This window comes from Chionomys nivalis, chromosome 8 (genome assembly GCF_950005125.1).
Source record: "Chionomys nivalis chromosome 8, mChiNiv1.1, whole genome shotgun sequence".
NCBI classification, from domain to species: domain Eukaryota; kingdom Metazoa; phylum Chordata; class Mammalia; order Rodentia; family Cricetidae; genus Chionomys; species Chionomys nivalis.
The window spans coordinates 45,016,861-45,041,336 of record NC_080093.1 but is presented as its reverse complement, the minus strand read 5'-3'; the positions used below and the strand labels follow the sequence as shown (position 1 = coordinate 45,041,336).

The 24,476-nt window shown below is 41.7% G+C and overlaps 2 protein-coding genes across 3 annotated transcripts; both read right to left on the bottom strand.

Moving 5' to 3' along the window:
- Positions 1 to 4,007: 4,007 nt before the first annotated feature.
- On the bottom strand, positions 4,008 to 10,652 carry Oosp2 (oocyte secreted protein 2). Its single transcript, XM_057779820.1, has 4 exons — positions 10,526 to 10,652; positions 8,384 to 8,565; positions 6,575 to 6,678; positions 4,008 to 4,257 (listed from the first exon to the last, which is right to left on the bottom strand). Exons 1-4 carry the CDS (start codon positions 10,605 to 10,607, stop codon positions 4,179 to 4,181), a joined length of 447 nt encoding a protein of 148 aa, XP_057635803.1. The 5' UTR covers positions 10,608 to 10,652; the 3' UTR covers positions 4,008 to 4,178.
- Positions 10,653 to 14,523: 3,871 nt separating this feature from the next.
- Oosp4b (oocyte secreted protein family member 4B) lies at positions 14,524 to 24,262 on the bottom strand. 2 transcript variants are annotated; one of them, XM_057779704.1, is made up of 5 exons: positions 24,126 to 24,262; positions 20,861 to 21,042; positions 19,911 to 20,005; positions 15,446 to 15,590; positions 14,524 to 14,854 (listed from the first exon to the last, which is right to left on the bottom strand). In XM_057779704.1, exons 1-5 carry the CDS (start codon positions 24,196 to 24,198, stop codon positions 14,792 to 14,794), a joined length of 558 nt encoding a protein of 185 aa, XP_057635687.1. In that variant the 5' UTR covers positions 24,199 to 24,262; the 3' UTR covers positions 14,524 to 14,791. The 2 variants fall into 2 exon arrangements, with proteins under 2 accessions (XP_057635687.1, XP_057635688.1); XM_057779705.1 differs by having other exon boundaries at positions 20,861 to 21,039.
- Positions 24,263 to 24,476: the final 214 nt, after the last annotated feature.

The following is a 24,476-nucleotide window of genomic DNA, read 5'->3' as shown; positions in this document are numbered from 1 at the left end:
CTGGAAGGTGTGCTAATCATACCCATGTCCGAGGGCACTGGCAACCCATCCACTTCCCCCAAGGCTTACCCATAAAGAAGGAAGCTGGTAATGGGAGCCACCACCTTCTGGCTCTAAGATGTTGCTTCACCCATCATTGGAGCAAGAAACAGAAGCAGAAAATATGGGTGAGTTAGTAAGAAGGTATTGTGGAATGGGGGAAGAATAGGTCTAGCTATGCAATGAAAGGTGAAGCCAGGAAGAACAAATAGTTTTGGAAGAAGTAAAACACCAGGGCCATAGGGGACTATGCTCACATATGCACCAGTGCTGTGACTAAAATTGTTTTACCCGCATGATAATGCTTAATCCTCTCAGGCCAAGCAAGGTTAGTTCATTTGTCATAAATCAAAACAATGGTTATTTAAATACATTCTGGTTACTATATATCAACTGCTGCTTGCCGTGCAACTTGCTTCACATGCGTCTCATTCTTCCATCCTCAGGATAACCCATGGCCTAGATAACATTACTAAGTCATTGTATGGAAGATAAAACTGGCATAAAAACATAGCCAGATTCCCTCCCATTTAACTGGCTCTGTCAGTCCATTGCCTGATGATATAAGAGAAGGCTCCTGACAGGGTGAGTTATAAAGTTTATTTACCTCGTGATTTTAGAACTGGACATTTGGCACCTGCTGAGGGGGCCTTCATGCCATGTCATGACATAGTAACAAGGCACACTATGTGAAAAGAAACAGAGGGTTGATGATCAAAATCAATCATCTAAGGTCACCTGAGAAATGAAATATAACTGAGTATTTCTTTGAGTTTCCATAGAAGCTGAACTTGGGAGATGAATCCCAAATATGGGACTCAACATCCTAGGGTCTGAAACCATGGGCTGGATAAAAAGAAGAAAGCTAACATTCATCTCTCGCTGCTTCCTGACTGCAGAGAGTGACCAGCCTGCTGTCACAGCAAGGGCAGCCCTCGTCACCACACCTCCTTTGGCATTTGACCTTCAAATCGTGAGTAGAACTGAAACTTTACTTTCCTAAGTTGTTTTTGTCTGGTGTTTTGCCACGGCAATAAGAAAACATAACAGAGTCCAAACCCCATCCTCTAGGGTGAGCCTACTTCTGCCTATACCTCACTCCCATGATACTGCTGATACTGATATATCAGCCTATGCCCCACATTCTGGAAGAGCTAGGGTGAATGATGGCCCTCCGATGCTTTGCCTTGACCCATTGTATCCCTTTGGGGGATCATCTGAGGCTTTGGGCTGGGGATATGAGGCCAGCAGATGCTCGGCGGAAGCTCTGCAGTCAAGGCTGACACCGGAGCCCAGAGCCAAGCGCAGGGACAGCTGGAAGAGTAAACCTAGACAGAGGTCACAAGGAACTGATAGGAAAGATAATGGCAAGTGTCATAACCCATCCCCACCCCTACTCCTGCTATATCGCCCACAACCACCCACGCACTGTTTTAGCAAAAGCCATTGCAGATGGAATATCACAAAGGAAAGAAATGGAAAAAACATGATTTAAGGAAAGAAGAAAGAAACCTACAGAAGTGCAATAAAATAGAGCTAAGATTTTTCTTTGAATTTAGAGCTGAAAAGTCATAAAAGGAACTTGAGGGGTAGTGCCTCATTTGTAACCTGAAAATTAGAACACCCACTCCAGCAAATGGTAAAATGTACAAAGGACAGAATGCATGTAAAGCTTTTAAGTCACATGAAGTGACATTTTTTTTTGTTTTGTTTTGTGTTTTTTAGTTTTTTGAGACAGGGTTTCTCTGTGGCTTTGGAGCCTGTCCTGGAACTAGCTCTGTAGACCAGGCTGGTCTCGAACTCACAGAGATCCGCCTACCTCTGCCTCGCGAGTGCTGGGATTAAAGGCGTGTGCCACCATCACCCGGTGACGTGACATTTTTTTAAACTGTTTTTTATTGAGCTCTACATTTTTCTCTGCTCTCCTCCCTGCCTCTCCCCTCCCCTTCAACCCTCCCCCCAAGGTCCCTATGTTCCCAATTTACTGAGGAGATCTTGTCTTTTTCTACTTCCCATGTAGATTAGATCTATGTATGCCTCTCTTAGGGTCCTCATTGTTACCTAAGTTCTCTGGTATTGTGATGTATAGGCTGATTTTCTTTGCTTTATGTTTCAAAACCACTTATGAGTGAATACATATGATAATTGTCTTTCTGTGTCTGGGTTACCTCACTCAAATGTTTTCTAGCTCGATCCATTTGCCTGCAAAATTCAAGATGTCATTAATTTTTTCTGCTCCATTTTGTAAATGTAGTACTCCATTTTGTAAATGTATCACATTTTCCTTCTCCATTCTTCGTTCGAGGGGCATTTAGGTTGTTTCCAGGTTCTGGCTATGACAAAATGCTGCTATGAACATAGTTGAGCACATGTCCTTGTGGCACGATTGAGCATCCTTTGGATATATACCCAAAAGTGGTATTACTGGGTCTTGAGGAAGGTTGTTTTCCTAATTTTTGGAGAAATCGCCTCACTGACATCCAAAGGGGCTGTACCAGCTTGCATTCCTGCCTGCAATACAGAAGTGTTCCCTTTACCCCAGAACCTCTCCAGCATAAGTTGTTAGTGTTTTTGATCTTGGCCATTATGAAGTGACATTCTATAGGCCAAAATAGGCTTCTTTGAATGCTTTAAACCGGCACATTTTTTAATAGGAAAACCACGGCTGTGATAATTAAAGACGGTTAAATAGGTGGTGAGATGAAGGAAATTGGATGTGTTCCTCCTTATCCCTAAATGTCAATGTACATTTAAGACACAATTCTCCCTAGTCTCAGTCTAACCGGCTGGACTGTGAGCCTGAGTATCAGGATAAGACGGTTTAGAATCGTATTCCCGAAGGCCAGCTGTTCCAGCACTGTTCATCTTATACCCTAGGAATGCTGATGGGAAAAAAGCCTGCACTGCCTTGTCTATTGGTCAGCTTTCCTGCTGCCGTATTAAACAACAAGAAACATACTTGAAGCAAAGAAGACATTTTATCTCACGGTTTCAGAGACATCACCCTATAACCACCTGCTACTGTGCTTATGAGCTTCTACACTGAGGGCAGGCTCTTGTCCATGCCTGCCAACTTTGGTCAACTGTTCCAAATGTGGATGAGATATTACAGAAGGCAATAACATCAAATTTCAGCATTGAGGCTGTTTGCTTAAGTTAAAAACCATGAGTTGAGTTTTTTCTAGATTAGTCATCTGAGTATGTTGTCATATTAAATTAGTTCTAGAACACAGCTTGATAAATTAGGACACTATGCAAATTAAAGTGTCTGCAAACAAGAGAATATTTCTCTTTCCTGAGAGTTAGCAGGTTAAAACTTAAACTAGGCCCACCCAAAGTTCTTTTAAGGTTTATTTATTTACTATACATACAGTGTTCTGTCTGCATGTATGCCTGCAGGCCAGAAGAGCCCATCAGATCTCATTATAAATGGTTGTGAGCCACCATTCGGTTGCTGGAAATTGAACTCAGGATCTCTAGGAAGAGTAGTCAATGCTCTTAACCTCTGAGCTGTCTCTCCAGCCCAAGGCCCAAAGTTTCTATTCTGAGACATTAATACACCTATCTCTGTACACAATTCTTACTAAAAACATTTAGAACATAATTCTATTAGGTCAAAACATGTGGGCCGGTAGGATGGATAGGCAGATACAGGTTACCACCGCCAATCCTGACAACTGCGTTCCATCCTTGGGACTCACGTGGTTGCAAAGGGAACCAAGTCTTACAGGTTGTCCTCTGCCCTGTCCACATGTACTGTGACATGAATATGCACTCATATGCCACAATCTAAAAAATAGACTTTAAATGTTCAAAAGTGCCACGAAGGGCATATTCTTGAATCTGGGTACGAAACAGAAAACAAAATGTAAATGTATAATATAAAATGTCTACTAGGTAACATCAAATTAATAAGTCATACCCATGGATAAAGTTATTGAAGAAACATCTTCATAAGCAGAGCATTTATTTAATTGGTGTACAGAAATGAGATGCCGAAGAAGTTTATGCCAGCATTGTTCTTATTGAAAAGGGGTTTGTTGTACAGTGAAGTTCACGATGCCAGCACTATTCCCATCTCCTATTCAGGAGGAAGCAGTTTAGGGAACGTTTAATAACCCCAGGTCTTCAGGTGTGATTTAAAGATTCGTCATAAAGACACTTGCAGGCACCTTTGGGTCCTCATCTGTAGACACTGCTGTAAGCCACATTGACTTCCTAAAGAAAAAGGGAACAGAGAGAATCAAGGTTGGAGTCTTTGATGACACGTCCTGCTGTGTCTAGACTTGGGGGTCAAATCATTCCTACCTTTAATAAACACCACCATTTTCAATGTGCTGATTTAGGAGGTAGAGGCAAGAGAATCATTGCAAGTTTGAGGCCAGCCTGATCTACATAGTGAGTTTCTGGCCAGTGAGCAATTTGGATTTTTGAATGCGAATGAATGTATGTGTATTTGTGTGCAAACTTAAAATCTATGCACAGAAACTCTGATCATGTCTGTCTGTCTGTCTGTCTAACTAGACAACACTTTAAAATGTTTTAGATTTATTATATGTATGAATGTTTTGTCTGCAAGTATGTATGTGCACTATCTGCATGCCGTGTGAACTGCCACATAGGTGCTAGGAATCAAACCCAGGTCATTGGCAAAAGCAGTAAGTGCTCTTAATTGCTGACCCATCTCTCCAGCCCACAGTCGTCATTTTGTCTAAGGAAGGTAAACAGAAAACAAGGTAGCAATTATTGTTGACAGAGGAATGCCCTTTCATCTCTTGTTAATCTAGAAGACTCTGCAGAAGCCCTAGGCCTGAGGCAATGGGTCAGAATTCTACATACACCCAACAATCAGTAGTATATGGGAAAGATTATATATTTATTCTTGTATATGCATGTGTGTATACATAGCTTAATCAAGTCTGGCTTTTATTTGTGGTTCTGATACACCCCAGAATGTCACTAAATCCCTCAGCTTAGTTTGCCTTAGGAAAATAGTTCAAAAGAGAGTCAGAAATATTAGCAAGGCAAACATTTTCTGCAACTGAAATCCACACTTAAAGGTGGTAAAGATGGTAAATTTTATCTTGTGTGTAGTTTTACCATAGTGAAACAAAACAAAAAACTGGAAGTATGATTTGTCGTATTAAAAGATATTAGACATTTCTCTTAGCTCTAAATTATTTTTTATATTAAGTATTTTTATATATTAGACAAGATTGTAAGTTGTTCTGTGGTTTCTACACTCGTCCCCTAAGTGTTTATAACATTCAGTGTAAACATTTCTATGATATGGCAATGAGAATACTATTGCATTTCATCTCAGAGTTCCTACGAGGCATATGGTGGTTTGGACGAAAATGACCCCCAAAGGGAATGGCACTGTTATGAGGCATGACCTTGTTGGAGAAAGTGTGTCACTAGGGAACAGGCTCAGAGAGCTGACTCCCTGTTGCCTATAAGATGTAGCGCTCTCAACTCCAGCATCACATCTGCCTGCATGCCGCCATGCTCCCTGCCATGACGATAATGGACTGAGCCTCTGACACTGTGAGCAAGCCACCCCAATTAAATGTTTGCTTTATAAGAGTTGCTATGGTCATGGAGTCTCTTCACAGCAATAAAAACCCAAACTAAGACAGAACACTTTCAGGATCCATAAAATGGCAAGCAAGTGCGTTAATCATACAGGTGGACACATTCTTCTTCATTCTCTGTGAGTTCATATTAAAATGGCAGACTGGTTTTCCATACATATTTTAGCCATGCAGTCTCATAACACAAAAGAAAGTTTATCAGGAGAAGTGTACTATAAAAGAGATAACAGCAAAATACATTGATGCCATGGAGCAGTGAGATGGCTCAACAGGTAAAGGTGCATGCCAGCGAGTCTTACGACCTGAGTTCAATGCCCAGATCCCACAGACTGGAAGAAGAGAAACAATTCCCCCAAATTGTCCACTGACCTCCACACAAACACTATGGCACACACATACACACATACACACATACATACACACATACATACACACATACACGCACACATACACACACACATACACACACACATACACACATACACACACACACATACACATAGACACACATACACACACACATACACACATACGTACATACATACACACAAAATAATTAAGTGAACAAGTAAATGTAAGAAAACTAAATTTGACTCCAAAATTAGTGTATATATATATAATTTTACTTAATATATGCCTCATTTAATTCTTTTATTTATTACAGATGATAGTTTTTTATTATCTTGATTTGTAAACTACACAACTATAAAATAATCTAAGTCCACTAGATTGTACCTTAGAAACTTTCAACTCTGTAATAGTTTGATTCTAAATTTAGGCAATATATTTAACTTTTAAAAATGAAAGGTAATAGGGTATCTACTGAACTATTTTATAAATAATAATCTGGGGTTTGTTTGAATTCTTCTCAGGGGAAGTCAGGATATAGCCTGTAAAATCTCAGCACCTCGATAGCAATTCAAAGGAGATGGCTGACTCACCGAGATGCAGAACACTCCAAAGGGATCGTCTGATTTTCAAAACGACTATTCCTTGGAACAAAGTATATCTCAGTTTCAAAATGGATAGTGTTCTTTGAGATAACCTAGGAAATCACATATTTTAGGAAGAAGGTAGTTTAGCAACAGAAGAGGTATGCGCAGGTGGGAACACAAAAAATCATAGAACATCAATTATCTCAAAAGAGGTTTCTGTCATTCTCAGATGCATGTGGAGGTCCAGTCACTTAACAATGGGACAGAAAGGAGGACTGGAAGAGTGGACTGAAAGTGCCCTGAGATGGGGCACCCTAAGACATAGAAGCAAACAAACTACCATGTAGAGATTTTTGTAATAAATTATTAATGAAAAGTTTTCAACGGTTATCTGTCTGCCTCTATCTCTGTGTGTGTCTCTGTTTCTCTGTCATCTCTGTGTCTTTCTGTGTGTTTCCTCTCTGTGTGTTTCTAGGTGTGTTTCTCTGTTTCTCTGTCTCTCTCTGTCCCTCTGTCTCTCTCTCTGTCCCTCTGTCCCTCTCTGTCCCTCTCTCTGTCTCTCTCCATGTACTGATACATGTAAGAATGTGTGTACCCACCCATTTGTGCACATACCGAGGCCAAAGCATGTTAGTGTTTCCTTCTACCATGCTGCTCACTGCCATGAGGCGGGACCTCTCACTAAACCAGAAGCTCACCATTTGGGCTCAGCTTGCTGGCCAGCAACACTTAGCATCCACCCATCTCTGCTCAGTTCGAGGATTGCAGGCCTGAACAGCCATGTTTGGCTTTTTACATGGTTTGGTAGGCTTTCAAGTTCAGGTTCTCATTTCTGCAGAGAAAACATTCCTACTCATACAACCATCTCTCTAGCCCTCAGCAGTTTTTGTTTTGTTTTGTTTTTGGAGTAACACTATTTAAAGTCAAATAACAAAAGCGGCTTAAAATGTGTGTTTTGAGAAAAGTATGTGTATTGGCAGGAAAATGATCTTATTTGATATCATAATTTCCAACAAATCACCCCTCAGGCAATTGTGCAAACACCTTCTGAAACTGCTGGTGCCTCATTTATCAAAGGTAGTGTCCTATCGTAGGTGACTAAACTCATCAGTGAATGGCTCAAAATATTACTATAGGATAAATATAAATTGAAATCTATAGGAAAACAATGTCTCAGAGTGAAAGTACAGTTTTAGATTCATCCCTAGTTGAATAGCCAACAGATATTAAATCCTATAGGAGCATGAATAGATTTCAGATGACTGAATATTGAATATCAAGCACATTGCAAGGATTGATGGTCTGGCACATTAGGAGCAAGCATAAAAAAATTAAAATTAAAAAAAATTAAAAAATAAAAAAAACCTCTTTGCCAGGGCCTGGGAAGATGCTGGGTGAGCAAAGGTATTTGAGGCTCTTCCATAGAACCCAAGTTTGGTTCCCAGCACCCATGTCAGGTGGTTCACAATTGTCTGTAAACTCCAACTTCAGGGGATCAAAAGTCCTCTTTTGGCCTTTACAGATACCTGGATACAATGCACACATTCATACACAAATACAGATAAATAGAAGTAAAATTGTGCTTCAATGTTGTTTGCTAAGATTTTGTGAAATGGACTAGAGTCTATTCAGATCTGTGCTCCAAGGTTCTGAGCAAGCAATTGACCAAATAGTCAGGGAGGGAAAAGTGGGAGAGCCTGGAAGTTGATTAATATTAGGATCAGGTATACAGCTTGAGTAAAGGACCGTAGTGTCAGCAGGAAGCACATAGCATGACAGAACACGTAGTAGTGTTACAGACAGCAGCATTCTCACCTTCGTCCTGATGCCACAGTCACTGACAAGGTATACAAAATCATATCGATATGTGTGTATTTTAGTTGCAGGGCAGCCTTGTCCCAGAATTAATTCATCAGAGAAAATAAATGAGTTGTTTCTGTCCTGGGCATCCGGGCTAACATAGACCATCAACCAGTCCTGAGAACAATTTATCTCCACTGCAGAAAGACACAAAGGAGAAAGTTTCAGGGCACATTAACTTCAAGAGCGAGCTACTTTTCTGTCAACAGTAAACATGGCTTAAATAGTAGACTATGAACAACTTTGAGATTACCATCATCTTGCTTAATAACTCTCAGATACATAGGTGTCTGATATTTCACAGGTGAAAAACATAAATATACGAAGATAGCAAAAACAATCACCTATGATTTTTTCCTTCTGAAGAACTGAGATTCCACAAAGGGTGCTCTATTCGGGAGTGTGTGAAAGAGGAGAATGTAATCCCACAACCTTTGGGAGGGGACAAAAAGAAGATAAGGTCCAGAGGAACTCCAGACAGCCTCGGCCAGGACAGGAAGGAGCGTGAAGAGAGAAAACTACCCCCACCTCCCTGTTTGGAAGTCTGAAAGAGCTTTGATCTGAAACCCACCCTTAAAGAAAACCCAGGCCTAGGAAAAATCCTCACGTAGCACCTACACTGAAATCTTCAGGAAGTCAACCACTAACGCGGCTTTTAGTGGTTGCATCAGGAGGAGCTTCCCATAATGAATTTTCCCCTAATGGAAAACACAGGTGCTCAATGAGTGCATGGCCACGCAGGTCTTCAAAATCAAATTCAGGTTTGGAAAAGGTAGGTGTTCTACATCTATGCATCTTTGTGTGTTTAAAATGCTATTCTAATACCCCCTAAGTAGGAGAATCAGGAAGATCTTCCTTAAAAGAAAAAAAAAATTTATCTCACCACCTGAGATTAAAACTGGGCTTAAAATGTAGGTGGACTTGGGCTTACTGGGGGCCACACTTTTAACTTCACTGTTGTTGTACATCGCACATTCCAGTCAGTTTGATGCTGTGCAGTTGTCCCTCCAGCCTCTGAGAAATTACTGACAGCCATAAACAGATAGCTGTTATATATATTACCTGAAACAAATTCTTCCGTGCCCCCCAAACACTAGCAAGGACCAGGACACAGATTCCTTACTTATTCCATCCTGAAGACTCGGAATATGCCAGTTACCACTTGGTCTCTGCACGTGTTGTTTATTGTATCAGTAATTGACTGCTGCACCAATCCAGCTACACTAGCCTAAAGGGTTCATCTTAAAGTGAAATGATATCAGACTGTACACGGTCCTTACTCCTACAAGGTTTCCAGGCCAAATAGATAAATAAGAAACCTATACATCAGTTCTAAAAGAAACCCCACTTCCAACAGAGGGCAACAGAAAATCAGCTTCGTAAATAATAACACAAGAATTCTACCTTAGAAAAGCTAGCAGTTAGCCAGATCTTAAAGCTAAGAAACATCTTGATTCCAGATAAAAGGGGGGATAGATATCAAAATAAACTTGTAAACAGGACAAAATTGATTTATCTTTATCTTCTGGCTTCCTAGGACCATCAGAGACCTGATGTCGGTGACTCGCAGAGCAGTAGTTTTGTGTCTATGTTTCTGTAGCCCAGGCTAGCCTTGAAATCACTATGCAGCCAAAGATGGCCTTGAACTCCTGATCCTTCAGCTTCCCCTTCCCAGTTGCTAGGCTTGTAGACTTCTATCACCCCAACCAGACAGTGCAGTACTTTTAAAAGAATAAAAAGCAATATCATCATCAAGTGGAAATAGGAAGATTCCGAAAGTAGGGAGGTCAGTTTCAGAGATACAATACAATTAATTTCAATCCTATAATACTGTCAAACACAGATAACTGCCAGTAAGTTTGAAAAAGCTGTCTGAATGACAGAGAAAACCCCAAAGCATAGGAAAGGGGGATGTCTGAGAACTAAAACGTTCAGCAGAAAGAGGAAAATGTGGATTCACAAGTCTACTTGGCCTAAAAGCGTTTGTATTCCAGAGCATCCCGGCTCTGTAGGGAGGAGAGGAAGCAGAAAGCCACCATTTCACCCCAGTCTCTCAAGAAAGCATCCTCCTAATGAAGTATCCAAATGCTCATTTACCATTGATGTCAATGTTCCAAGCACAAGGCCACACCAAGACAGCAGAGAGAACAAAGACCTCCAAAGTCACAGAGACCTTCATTTGGATAGACCTCCTGCTCAGCACCACTCAGGAAACAAAGGGGAAGTCGTGGCTGCTTTAAGTGATTTTGCCCAGCAGCCCAAGCTCAGCTGCCTTGATTTTTCTACTTGTTTAGGTAGCCTTCAGGCGTGAGGGGCTGTCATCAAATGTGTTAAGTACTTAAAAGTCAGGTTCTCCTGATTATTTACACCTGAAAGCTCAAAGAGGCCTGCCTGGTAGGTTGATCATGGGCAGTGGATAGTCCCACACCTGTACAGAACAAATTAAACTCAGTGGGGTAGAACAAAAAGAGGTCAGAAAGTTGGAGACGGGCACCGAGAGAGGGGTAGACCTGAGAAAAATTAGGGGGAAGAGTCAGGAGTAAATATTTAAGCACTTTTCAGGAGTTTGGAAACAGGACTTCGTGTATCCCAAGCTAACCTTGAGCTTCTGACCCTCCCGCCTCCACCTCCCTGGTGCTGAGGTTGCAGGTGTGCACCACCATGCCTGGCTTGATTTAAGCAATTAAAATCGACATGTTGTCCTTGGAAGTCTGGGGCTTCACAGACTCGAATTGAATACTATGATCTCTCCTATACCAAAGCAAGTACAGACGTGTACACACACTGCTGCCTACTAAGTACCTCTGGCAGCATTCCACACCATTTGAGGCCATCCTTGTAGTCTTTATGCCTGTAATCCTCTTGTAAAGACAGAAAGCTGGTTTGAGACCTGAAGTAGTAAAAAGTATTTAAGAAAAAATTCAAGATGTCATTGTTCTTTAATTTTGCATGCAAATGGATGAAATTAGAAAACACTATCCTGAGTGAGGTAACGCAGACCCCCAAGAGATGAATGTGGTATGTACTCACTCACAGGTGGATACTAGCCATAAACAAAGGACATTGAGCCTATAGTTCATGATCCTAGAGAAGCTAAGTAATAAGATGAACCCAAAGAAAATCATATATAGACCCACCTGGAAAATGGAAACAGAAAAGATCGCCTGACAAAATTGGAAGCATGGGGGTGGGGGAGAAGGAAGGGTAGAAGGGGAAGAGGAGGAGAGAAGGGGTGGTTGAGGAGAACTTGAGGGAATGGAATAGTCGAGATGGAGGAAGGACAGAGATAAGAGCAAGAAAAGAGATATCTTGATTGAGGGAAACATTATCGGGTTAGCAGAATCCTGGCTCTAGAGAAATTACCAGGAATCCACAAGGGTGACCCTAAGACCCTAAGCAATAGAGAGTCCGATCTTGACTTGCCCTGTAGTCAGACTGGTGATTATCTTTTTTTTTTTTTTTTTTTTTTTTTTTTGGTTTTTCGAGACAGGGTTTCTCTGTGGCTTTGGAGCCTGTCAATTATCACCATAGAACCTTTGTCCAACAACAGGTGGAAACAGGCAGACCCACATTGCAGCACTGGACTGAGCTCCCAAGTTCTAGTTGAAGAGTGGAAGGAGTGAGAATATGAGCAAAGAGCTCAAGACCATGAAGGGTTCACCCACTGAAACAATCTACCTGAGCTAATGGGAGCTCACCAACTCCAGCTGGACTGGGAAGAAACAAGCATAGAACCAAACTGGTCCCTCTGAATGTGGTTGACAGTTGCATGGCTGGGGCAGACTGAGGGGCCACTGGCAGTGGCACCGGGATTTATCTCTACTGCATGTACTGACTTTTTGGGATCCTATTCTCTTTGGATGGATACTTTGCTCAGCCTAGATATAGTAGGGAGGGCCTTGGACCTTCCACAAAGCAATGTGCCTTACCCTCTCTTAGGATTAAATGGGGGTGGGGTGAGAGGGTATGTGGAGGGAATGGGAGAAGGGGAAAGAGTAGGAATTTGGATTGGTATTTTAAAAAACTAATAATTTTTTTTAAAAATGGAAAAAAATAGTATTTAAGCATCAGCCCTTAAGTGCAGTCTTGGGAACGCATGCAGAAGGCATTGCAGCAGCACATCAACCGACAACATTCTCTCAGTGGCAAACTGTGTGCAATGGGTTGTAGCACATACTTGACTAACCTTCTATTCAATAATCGAATGGATTTGTACAGGCAAATGTGCATTTAAATGAGTATTTTAAGGCAGGGTCTAGTAGGTAGAGCCCAAGATGAAATACAATTTAAGTCTATCAGCATAGAGATGCCAATTTGAGTAGCTAGTATGGATGAGCTCACCAAGAGGGGTGCTCACTATAGAGACATAAGATTAGCCACCTAGGGGCTAACCCTTAACCCCAGAAGATGAAGTCTCAATCAGGATGGATCTCCTGAAGATAGAAGCCACTAAGGAAGGGTAGTGTGTTATGGGAGTGGGGGGTTCTTATATTTTTCCAATAGAAAATAATTGTGTCTGGCACTACTGCAAAGACTGAGACTCAGTTTATGGATTTGCCAGTATGGAACTCAGTTAAGGCTTGACTGAAGTGAGGTCAGTGTGTGGGCTCGCATGTAAGAAAGCAGTGAGCTACGGATGGTGCAGAGTACAGAACGCTCTTCCCACACGGTAGCCTTCCAGAAAGAATTGCACAAACTATGAGAAGTGAATGTGCATGAAAACTAGTGAGTGCACGCCTTTATTCCCAACATTCAAGATGCAGAGGTAGGAGGATCCTGAGGTCAATGCTATCCTGATGTACATGGTGAATTCCAAGACAGCCAGAATTACATGGTGAGACACAGTCTCAAAGGAAAACAAGCATATTTACTGACTTGGATTTGCTGAGTGTGGTGGTTTGAATAAAAATGACTGTCCAATGTGCTCAACTATGTTCATAGCAGCTTTGTCATAGCCAGAACCTGGAAACAACCTAAATGCCCCTCGATCAAACAATGGATAAGAAAAATGTGGTACATTTACACAATGGAGTACTACACAGCAGAAAAATAACAGCATCTTGAATTTTGCAGGAAAATAGAGCTAGAAAACATCATTTTAAGTGAGGTAACCCAGACACAGAAAGACAAGTATTGTATGTACTCGTAAGTGGTTTTTAAACAAAGAAAACCAGCCCACAAATCACAATCCCAGAGAACCTAGACCATAAGGACACTAAGAGAGACATACATAGATCTAGTCTACATGGGAAGTAGAGAAAGACAAGATCTCCTGAGTAAATTGGGAGCATGGTGACCTTGGAGGAGAGTTGAAGGGTAGGAGAGAGGCAGGGAGGAGAGCAGGAAAAAAAATGTAGAGCTCAATAAAATAAAAAAAAAAATGACTGTCCATAGCCTCATGTTTGAATCCTTGGTCTAGTTGGTGGAACTTTCAGAGAAGGGTTAGGTGATATAGCCTTGTTGGTGAAGGTATGTCACCGGGAAGTGGGCTTTTAGGTTTCAGAAGTCCAAACCATTTCAATTGTCCCTCTCTGCGCCATGCTTGTGGATTAGATGTGAGCTCAGTGCATGCCTTGCCCACCTGCCTGCTGTCCTGCTTCCCCACCATGATAGCCATGGACCCAACTATGTTCTACAAGCATGATACGGTACCCCACAAATTAAATGTTTTCTTTCATTAGTTGCTCTGGTCTCTACACAATAGGAAATAACTCAAAGAATAACTTAAAAAGAATTCTGTTTTCAATTGTCCAAAATCTGCATGGTACCTGTAGAGGCATCCCACTGGCAGTTACATAGACCCATTTGTTGTGTTGTAGGAATCTGGAGAGATCTCGGGTCTGAGCTTTGAAGCAACAGTCAGTGTGCTTTCTTTCACGTTGTTAGTTCTCATTTTCATGTGATTTGGGCCAATGAGTTTGGCCCAGCACCCTTAATAATGTGTGCTCAAAAGCATAGACTTTCATATTACTATGAAGCTATCTTTACAATATACCAGACGATTTAAGTTCACAGACGAATTAGAATACCCCTTCAAGCCCAAATTCAAGCTGAGACACACTCTTGAGTGTTTCAGATTTTAATGTGGGAGAAGCCACCATGCAGCCTGATTTATGAGTAAGCTCCTGCACAGAAACAGCTTTATTAGAACTTCAGCCTTCAGACGGAAAGTTCTGGTGACAAGTGCTCTTAGAATTAACCCAGTAAAACATTTAAACATGACATTACAGAGCTATGATCTCCCAAGTCCCAACAGACGTTTAAACAGGTTCACAAATGTCACTACTGGTCTTGAAACAGACAAAACAATGGTGTGGCTGAAACCAGGTCCCAGGCTTGTATTGCACCCCTTGCTTCTGGATCTCAGGGCACAAAGGAATTCTTCACACAGGGACCATTGATCCAGAGGTTCACAGACAGTTGGTCCTGTGGGTTAAGAAGAAAGCACTTAAAATCACTTTCATAGAAAGCTCACCCAGCACCTTTTCCAGAAACCTCAGGTATTCAACCTGAAGCAGTAGGAAGAATCTCATCTCTCTCTTTAAATACCATCTCTGACATTACACTTGGGTACTTTTCTGAAGGTATTACCTGGGGAACATACTGAGAAGGAACAAATTCTTGAAATTTTTAAACTTTGCTGATCTATTGCCCTTCATCTATTATTCTCGAATGCCATATGTAGGTTCTTGGTTGCTTTTCTATGGATGTCAAGAAATCAGAGACCTAGTGTTGGCTGTCTAAGGAAACTATTTCTCCTTATCATAGGCTCTGCTGAAAATAATTTAGTACTCACAAGAAAAATGTAAGGAGCCTCACAGAGCGCAACATACTCATGTTTCTGGACATTTAGTCAAGTGTACTGTCTGTGACAGAAACAAGTGTCCAAGCCTGAAAGATCTATTATAAAATGCAAGCATGCTGAACAAACAGAATTCAACTTTAAATAGTTCCTTCAGTGAAATCTTAATTAACAAATTGCCATTAGCCATGAAATAATGGAAAGACTCCTCTTACCTTATGAGAAATGCTAAAATTAGGCTCATGTGATTTAGTTTGGGAGGAGACCGATGACTCTTGTCCTATCACCTGAGTGCCACCACAGAAGGCACTCACGCTATACCTACTTAATCCAAAGGGCTCCGTCGAAAATAACTTAGGCCTAAACAGAGCAAAGAGAAAAAAGCAGAGAATTGATAGTTGTAAACATAATCTAAGGGAAAATAGACATTTTAGTGATTTCTGTACTACTTTAAAAATGACTGGAGAGAGTCAGGCATGGTGGGGCCTGACTTCCCAGCACTTGGGAAGCAGAGACAGTCAGATATCTGTGAGTTCAAGGCCAGACTGGTATACAAAGCCAGGTTCCCGGAAAACCAGGGCTGTTAGACAGAGGAACTTTTTTTTTTAAACAACAATAAAATGATTGGAGAGAAAGGGAACTTAGCTTAATGAATATGAGTATAAAGTTTTTAATAGAATCATAAACTTAACACTTATCCAGATGATATTGATCTAGAATTGATCCTAGATTAAGAGTTTCAAACATAATCTAATGTGACAAATATTCTCTCTAGAACTATGATTCCACATCACCTACAACTAGCCTACACACACAGACACACACAGAGAGACACACATGTGTGCGTGTATGCACAACAGTAGCAACTACCTAGTATGGAGGGGAGGGGATTGCCATTGAAAATAGAATAGACTCTTAGACATACAGGCAAAGGATGCTCAATCATACCACAAGGGCACTTGCTCAACTACATTCATAGAGCTTTATTCATAATAGCCAGAACAAACAACCTAGATGTACCTCAACTGAAGACTGGATAAAGAAAATGTGGTATATTTACACAATGAAGTATCACTCAGCTATTAAAAACAGGGACTCTGTGAGTTCGAGGCCAGCCTGGTCTACAAGAGCTAGTTCCAGGACAGGCACCAAAGCTACAGAGAAACCCTGTCTCGAAAAAACAAAAAAAAAAAACAAAAAAAAAAAAAAAAAACAAACAGGGACAACAGGAAATTTGAAAGCAAATGGATAGAACTAGAAAAAAATCATCCTGAGTGAGGTAACCTAGACCCAAGAAGACAAACATGCTATCTACTCAGTAGCAAGGAGGGTTCAAGGGTGCTGCTTGATCTCCATGGGAAGGGAAAATAGAAAGGATCTTGTGCATGGACTGGGGGCAGGGATTGGAATCTGAGTGATCAGGCAGGGGTGGGGAGAGAGTACTGAAAGAGATGCCTAGAAAGGAGGTGCATTTCAGGGTCAGGCAGAAATCTGGCGCAAGGGAAACTCCCAGGTATCTACAAGGATGGCCCCAGCCAAGACTCCTAGCAATAGAGGATGCATAGCCTGAACTGACCATCGCCCATGACCAGGCAAGACTTCCGGTGGAAGGATTGGGACACCAACCCAGCCACATAACCTTCGACCTAGTCTGTCCTGCCTATGGGATACACTGGTGTAAGGCTGGCACATAGATGTGGAAGTGGCCAACCAATGACTGTTCCAGTCTGAGACCCATGCCACTAGAGGGAGCCCACCCTGGACACTGCCTGAAGTGCCAGCGCCCAGAGGCTAGATGGCCCAAAGACCGAGGACAGAACCAAACAGAACAGGAGAAAAAAATGTAATGATGCGTAGTGATATGCTGCTATACTCATAGACTGGTTCCTAGCTCAATTGTCATCAGAGAGGCTTCGGCTAGCAACTGATAAACAGATGCAGACACCCAAAGGTAGACATCAGGTTGGGCTCCGGGAATCCTGCTGAAGAGAGGAAAGAAGGCTTGTAGGAGCCAGAGGGGTCAAGGACATTACATGAATAGCCACAACATCAATCAACCTTGGCTCACAGAGGCTCACAAAGACTGAACAGACAACCATGGAGCCTGCATGGAAATGACCTAGGCCCTCTGCATATATATGACAGTTGTGTAGCTTAGTCTTCTTGTGGGATTCCTAACAGTGGGAGCAAGGGCTGTCTCTCTTTTACTGACTTTTGGGACCCTATTCCTCATACTGAGTTGCTTTGCCCAGCCTTAATACTAGGGCAGGTGCTTAGTCTTACTGCGATTTGATGTACTGTTTTATTAATATCCACGGAAGCCCTGCCCTCTTCTGAATAGAAACTGAAGAATAGATGGGGGAGGGCACAGAGGAGAGTTGGTTGGAGGGAACTGAGAGGAGGAAAAGGAGCAGAAACTGCTCTCAGGATGTAAAATAAATAAATTTAAAAGAAAAGAAAATAGACTTCCATCCACCACATAGAAAACAAGTCTAGCATCAAACTCATCTTGCTAAGGAGGAGAGCTGTCCCCTTTAAGTGTTGAGAAGAAGTGATATCCCACCAAGCCAGTCCACCAAATTCCACTTTAGGCATTACAGCGTCCCTTCCATGTTGTTACTTAGTTCTCTGCATATGAATTAAAGGAAGGAAGCTTTTTCATTGACCCCATTGCCTGTAACTGAAGTTTGGAAACAGGAGCGAACCCTGGATTAATCACGTGAGAGATAAACATAAGATTCTTAAAAAAAAAAAAAAAAAAAAAAAAATACAGCAGTTACCACTGCAGCCACTGGGGTAGAGGGGAGGCTGGGAAAACAGCTCTCAGGTGCAGGAAGCCGGCACACTGCTGACTCTGCTCCAGGGAGTTTATGGAGATCATACTACTTCAAACTCTTTTTTGACCAGGGAAGCATACCTGTTCCCCAAAAAGCCAAAGGCTGCTCTAGCCTCAGCTCTGGGGCTAGTTTCCTACTTCATTTACAGAAGACCATAAAGGACAGCTTTGTCAATGAGTTGCAGAAGCCCTGGAATGATCTGACACACGCGGAACAATCAGATCCTGTTTTTAATATGTCATAAGGCTTTAATATGTCATTGCTAGGGCTGTGCAATGCCTGCGACTTCAGGGCCTTCACTGAGAGAGAAGCTTGCAGTGCAGTCTTTACAGAACTAATATCGAATGCGATGGATAAAGAAGGCGGCCACCACTGTAGCTGGAGCATTAGAAATGTTCCACTGTGCTTCCTGGAATCCAGGTCCTGCTCATGACTCGTCCTTCAAATCATCTGCTATTTGTCTTCACTTCTAGTATTATAATAATTCAACTCAAAATCAGCTATCATCAAAAGAATACAGGACTGGGGGCTAGGGAAATGACTCGGCGGTTAAAGGCATACAACAAGTTTGATTCCCGGCACTCATATTGAGCAGCTTACAATTATCTGTAACTTCAGCTTTAAAGAATTCAACACTTCTGGCCCCACAAGCATCTGCATTCATGATATGAATGCCCACACGGAGACACGCATGCATATGCTAATAAAAATAAATATTTTTAAATACAGGACTTTGAATAAATGCCATTTAAATGAAGTTCAAAGGTGCATAAAAAAACTAAATATTTGTGATGAATCGTTGACTGCCATCCATCTGAATCATGTGTATTCTCATAAGAAGCACTAAACCTAACAGTCTATGACAAAGGACACATTCTAAATCTGCACTGTAAACAAGCAGACAAGTTGTCAGAGCACCTGGGGTAGGGGAGAGCTCGTTTGACTAAAGAACCAAACTTCAGTTTTGTGTTAAGATAAACGCTATGTGTGGCACCCAGGTTATTGTGTTGGACAGGGTGGTGTGAAGTCTGAAGCACACAGAACTTTCCCTGTCTCACTTTTTCCACCATCAGGAAACTTGAGGTTATAGTGACAATGTGGAAAACCATCCTGAATGACTGAAAATGACATGGCTAAGTCACAAGGTAACAAGAGTAGCGTGGACAGTGTGATATGGACACAAAGATCAAGTACATCTGTGGAACTGAGATAAGAATGTGCAACATAGAACTGATTTGATTAATATTTGCATATTTAAATACTTGCATATTAAAATATTTACATATTTGATTGTAAAATTTCTGCAAATAAATGTTGTTTTCCCAATTAACTATATGCATATAATCACTTCAGGGAAATAAACTCATGCTTTCAATTTTAAATGCTAGGAAACTATATACATAATGACGTGATAGGACTCAGTGCCAAAAGTGGTTGCCACCAAACCTGACTATCTGAGCTTAACCCCAGCAACCAGCAAGGCAACATGGTAGGTAAGTGACTCTTTCAAGTTGTCCTCTGTTCTTCCACACACGTTGTGGTATGAGTATATCCATATATACACCTATATCTACACACATGTGCATATAAGCACACACACAGCATGTAACTTTTTTTTAATTAAATGATAGACTCTAGGAGATATGAGCGTTTCATACAAAATCCATTCAACTTTTCTTCTGTACACTTGCAATTTTCCTAACAACCAAATGTTTTAGCAACCGTAGATGTGCCAGAGAAATCCTCTAAGGCATCTTAGTAGCTGTGCCTGCCCTCAAACATCCACCCGTCAATGGATAAATTTAGGAATGTACAAGCAGAGTCGTCATCTACCCATACCTACCTCTTCACAGAGCAAATCACCTGGAATCTGCGGGTCAGCTCCTGAACCAGTCTGTACCTGATCTCAGACAAGATGAAGACATTTCCCTGGAACATCTGAAATGATGAGGCAAGGAATTGTGTGGCTTAATAACATGAATGTAATCTGCCAATTCTAGAAAAAATGGGAAATTTTCACTTTACATTAATTTCGAAGAAATAAAATAGATGTAAAAACGTTTTATTCTCCTTTTTTTGTGTATGACCTTAAACTCTTTTGCCTCTATCTGAACAATAGAAAAAAATACAAGATTGAGAACATTTCTATCTTTATTATCTACATATTTTGGTGTATTACATAATAGTTACATGTCTAGTATATTAATATATAGGTGTTTTCCGTAAATGGCTGTGCAGTGCCCTTGGAGGTCAGAAGAAGGTACCAGAGCCCCTGGGACTGAAGTCACAAACTGAAGTTGTGAGCCACTTTGTGAATGTTAGGAATCAATCCCTTGTACTCTGGAAGACTCTTAACCACTGAGTCATCTCTCCAGACCTCAACTTTGAACACTTAAAGGTATATTTTCTGTTTCCAAAATGGATCCCCATGTATATATTTCTAGTTCCAGTGTCCTAAAATACACAATTTGACAAGACATGGGGCAAACAGAGAAGATGTAAGCTATAACGGTGGACTTTTACAAAACTCCTAATCAGAAATGTTAGCATTGCATGTCTAAGTCCAGACCTCCTTCAGGAAACAGTCACGTGAGTTATAACTGTGGTGAAAGCTTTTAATTAGAAAAAAAAATCCTGAAGCTGGCTAGATGGTTCAGTGGGCAGAGCACTTGCCTAGCATGGCAGGGTCCTGAATTCAATGCCTAGCAGAATGAAGGGAGGATGGAAAATAAGGGATATGAGATTATGTATCCACAAAATAGGCACAGGAAAGGAAAATCATGTACCACTTACAAATTTACTGATCCCACAGGAAGCAGCAGGATAAGAAAACTCATAGTTGAAGCTGAGGACCCTGGTTACGGAGCAGTTGTTCCCCAGGTATAGGTCATCAACTCTCAATTCTGTGTCGTTACCAAAGGGCCTCCTCTCTATTCTCACGAGCAGCCAGTCATCAGAGCACACTGAAATCACTGCTAAAACAACAATGACAGCAATAGTAATGTACACCTTATTTAGCTTTGCTGGGAAATGTACCTTTTCTGAAAAACTGAATAGTACGAACTACCTTTATGAAGAATTTGATGGACACAGATAGTCAGAACATTACTGAAAGCCTTAGAATCGAGATTTTAGAATGGAATCAAACCTATTCAATAATCCTTTGCTTCTTAATATTATGGTACAATCCTGATGGCCAGTCCAAGCAAAAATAATAGTTGCCCATTTCCTCTTTTTATCCAGTCCAAGAGTTGTGACCTAGGTAACTTGAAGATAGACACATTTCCTTTAGAAACTAAATCATTCATGAGCAAGCTAGCTATCATTGTTGGGAAAAAATATCACACCACGAGTTTGTTTTTCTCCCCACATTATGTAGAGTTCTGCTGTCAGCGCGGCAGTTGCTAGGTTAACACATATGTTCTTGCTACTGAGTACAAGATTCATGGGCAGGTAATCTATTCCTTTCCCAGATGAAAAGGGTGCTCAAAACATTAAATAGTTCACAGAGCCTATCGAGTCTGGAGACTACAGTCTATCCAGTGAAGGGCCACATCTTAGAGTGAAAACGTGGGAACTAGAATACAGGAAGTAAATTATTTTCTAGACATACAGGTAATCTATTTTCTTTTAGTGACAATCACTCAAGGCCTTGCTAACCAGTGTCAGATCTGCGGATGGAGAACATCAGGATCCCCTGGACATCCCTGCCCTGCGTAATCACGTCACACTTATTAGTAAGACCCTGAGCTCTCTCACACATTTATTTTTGCACACCTAATATAATGGGTACCAAGAACTGCAAGATGACCAAGAACTCTAACATATCGGGTGGAAAGCTGTGAGGAACAGATGGGAGCAATTGTCGCACACAGGCCTTTTTATAACACTAGTCTCTTCTAGAGGAAGGACCGCAACCTTTGTGTGTACCCAGCATGAAAGATCAGGAAAAAAGTTATGTTTAACAAAATAAAACATATTGGTAGTACCATTGAAACAGGGAGTTTTAAACCAATTTTATTCACGGGTTTTCCAGCACTAATCTAATATGACTCAAAAATATTTAATTCCCAACCCCTCCCTCAGCCACACAACATTATTTCCATCTTGTGTAGAAATTTTAGACTCATATGACAAAAGGAAAAGTCCCTTAGGGCAGAAAAACCTCAGAACAAGAAACCACCAAGGTTTGAGAGTCTCTAGCCAGACTAGGATAACAGCTCCACCTTTCCCAGAGGTACCAAGTATGATAATGAAAAAAAAGCAATAGAGGTAGATTGGTTTGCAACAACAGCTTGCTGCTCGGTGGTTGCTTGCTGTGAGGTCCGTGGAGAATAAATGACCGCCTGTAGATATCAGAAACCAGGACTGTGTGAAAAATGCCTGTGGTTGTTTCTAACAAGAGTTTTGAAAGGAAAAGGAGACTTCAAAGACAAGTGTGTTAAAGTACTTCAAAACAGAAGCAAAGCCCTCTAGGACAGTGGTTCTCAGTCTGGGGGAAACAACCCTCTGGGGGCGTAATGACCCTTCCACAGGGGTTGCTTAAGACCACCTGCATATCAGATATTTACATTATAATTCGTAACTGTAGCAAAATTACAGTTACGATGTAACAACAAAAATAATTTGGGGAAGTGGTCACCGCAACATGAGGAACTGTATTAAAGGGTTACAACATTAGGGGTTTTGAGAACCTTGGCTCTAGGGCCTGGTTGCTTGCTCAGCTGTAGATGCTTGTGGAGGGAGGGGGAGGGCCTTCTTGGCTGTACAGGGGAGAATGGTTGGTAACATCCCTGAGCAGCCACAGGTGTACCAGTTACAACCCAGCTGAGACAAGCAAAACTACCAAGCTGCCCTGGATGGCAAAACCTCTCCATCTGAGAGCCAGAGTACCAAGTAAAGGTGGGGGTTGGGGCTTTAGTTCTGCAGAGACGCAGGAGAAAGCCCACAGGCAAGCGCCTCCCAGCAGCATGAGAAACAGCGAACAGGCTACCATGCTAAGGCTAATGCGAGCCAGAGATGTTCTCTCATCTCCTGCACAGTAATGGCAAGACAGATCTGGGTGTTTGCAGGTCGCTGGCTGTCTTGTCTTCTTTTATTATTACATTTTTTATTTATGGGGAGAAGGGCACCCATTCCACCATGTGGAAGTCAGAGGACAGCCCGCAAGAGTCAGTCATCTCCTGATAACATGGACCGAACTCAGGTTGTCGTGTTTAGCGGCAAGCGCTTCCACCCACTGAGCCATCTTACCAGCACAAACATCATTTACTTTAAGGTATAATACATCCCGAGAAATTTCCGCTCGTGGACACCTGGAAAAAATTAGACATGTGGCCTTCAAGTAAGTAGCTGAAGTTCACCCAGTTAATTGCCAGAGTTGGGGTTTCTCTTTCTGGAACCTCAGGGTCTGAAAGAAGCAATTAGAACCCATCTGCAATTTCCATTCTGCCGAGTACCCTCCTGTCCTGGGTTCATACGTACAGGCACATCCCTTTGGCTGGCGAAGCCCTTTCTTGGCTTTCTTGAATTATATAAACCCAAGTTACAATAGAAACGTGGGACTAGTTATTGAAAAGGAGAGAAAGAAGAGGCAGGAGGACTGTGGTGTGTTTCAGACAAGTACCTAGGCTAGTGAATGCCCGGCCACCACATGCTATTACGTTCACAACATCCTTTCTTTAAAAATAAAAAAAAAAAATTGAAAGGGTGGAAGCAGAAGGTTTACCAGAAACCCAGCAACAGGAATAACCAGAGTCCCGCTTTCAGAACTTGGTAGTACAGACTAGGGAAAGCTGTCCTCGGGCCTCTACAGACCTTCACACACAAAAGATGAACCTTTCAAAAGAGGCTGTTAATCATATAAACTGAGTCTGAAGAGCCATCAAATTGTTTACAATAAAATGAAAGGCCTTGAGCACAGGCTCGGCATTCTAACTTCAAGTTTAAGCTTCATTGGAAACACCAACCCTCACTGTTGTGTGATCAGTGAGGGCAGGGTGAAAGGTTCCTCGGAAAACTCTTTAAATCAACATCTTCCAAAGGTATTTATTTATACCTGGCTCGAGTCCAGAAGCATTCCACAACAGACAAAGGAGAAAGAACCCGCCTGACAGGGCTGTGAGCTTCATTTTGTCGAACTCCAAAGCCTCAGGAACCAGCCAACGGGAAACAGATGTCCTTGACGGTTTATAAACCATTGGCTACATTCAGCTGTCGGCAGTTACCCTCCGCGTAGATGGGGCGGAGGAGGCGGAGACTCTTCACATCTTCTCAAAATATGGTCCAGCCTGGAGTGCTGCATTGCTTCACCTGCAAGCCTGTTAGAACGCGAACTGCCAGGCTCCACTCTCCACCTACAGGATCAATCAATCATAAATCCCATTGCGGCAAGATAGCTGAGTAGCTC

Coding starts and splice junctions, on each gene's coding strand:
- Oosp2 (XM_057779820.1), bottom strand. CDS start 10,607: ATGAAGGTCTCTGTGACTTTGGAGGTCTTTGTTCTCTCTGCTGTCTTG. Junction 8,566..10,525: donor TTGGAACATTGACATCAATG/GTAAATGAGCAT, acceptor GTCTTTCTGCAG/TGGAGATAAATTGTTCTCAG. Junction 6,679..8,383: donor ACTGTGGCATCAGGACGAAG/GTGAGAATGCTG, acceptor GTGATTTCCTAG/GTTATCTCAAAGAACACTAT.
- Oosp4b (XM_057779704.1), bottom strand. CDS start 24,198: ATGAAGCTCACAGCCCTGTCAGGCGGGTTCTTTCTCCTTTGTCTGTTG. Junction 21,043..24,125: donor TGCTTCTGGACTCGAGCCAG/GTATAAATAAAT, acceptor TTGTTGTTTTAG/CAGTGATTTCAGTGTGCTCT. Junction 15,591..19,910: donor GTGATTTGCTCTGTGAAGAG/GTAGGTATGGGT, acceptor TGCTCTGTTTAG/GCCTAAGTTATTTTCGACGG.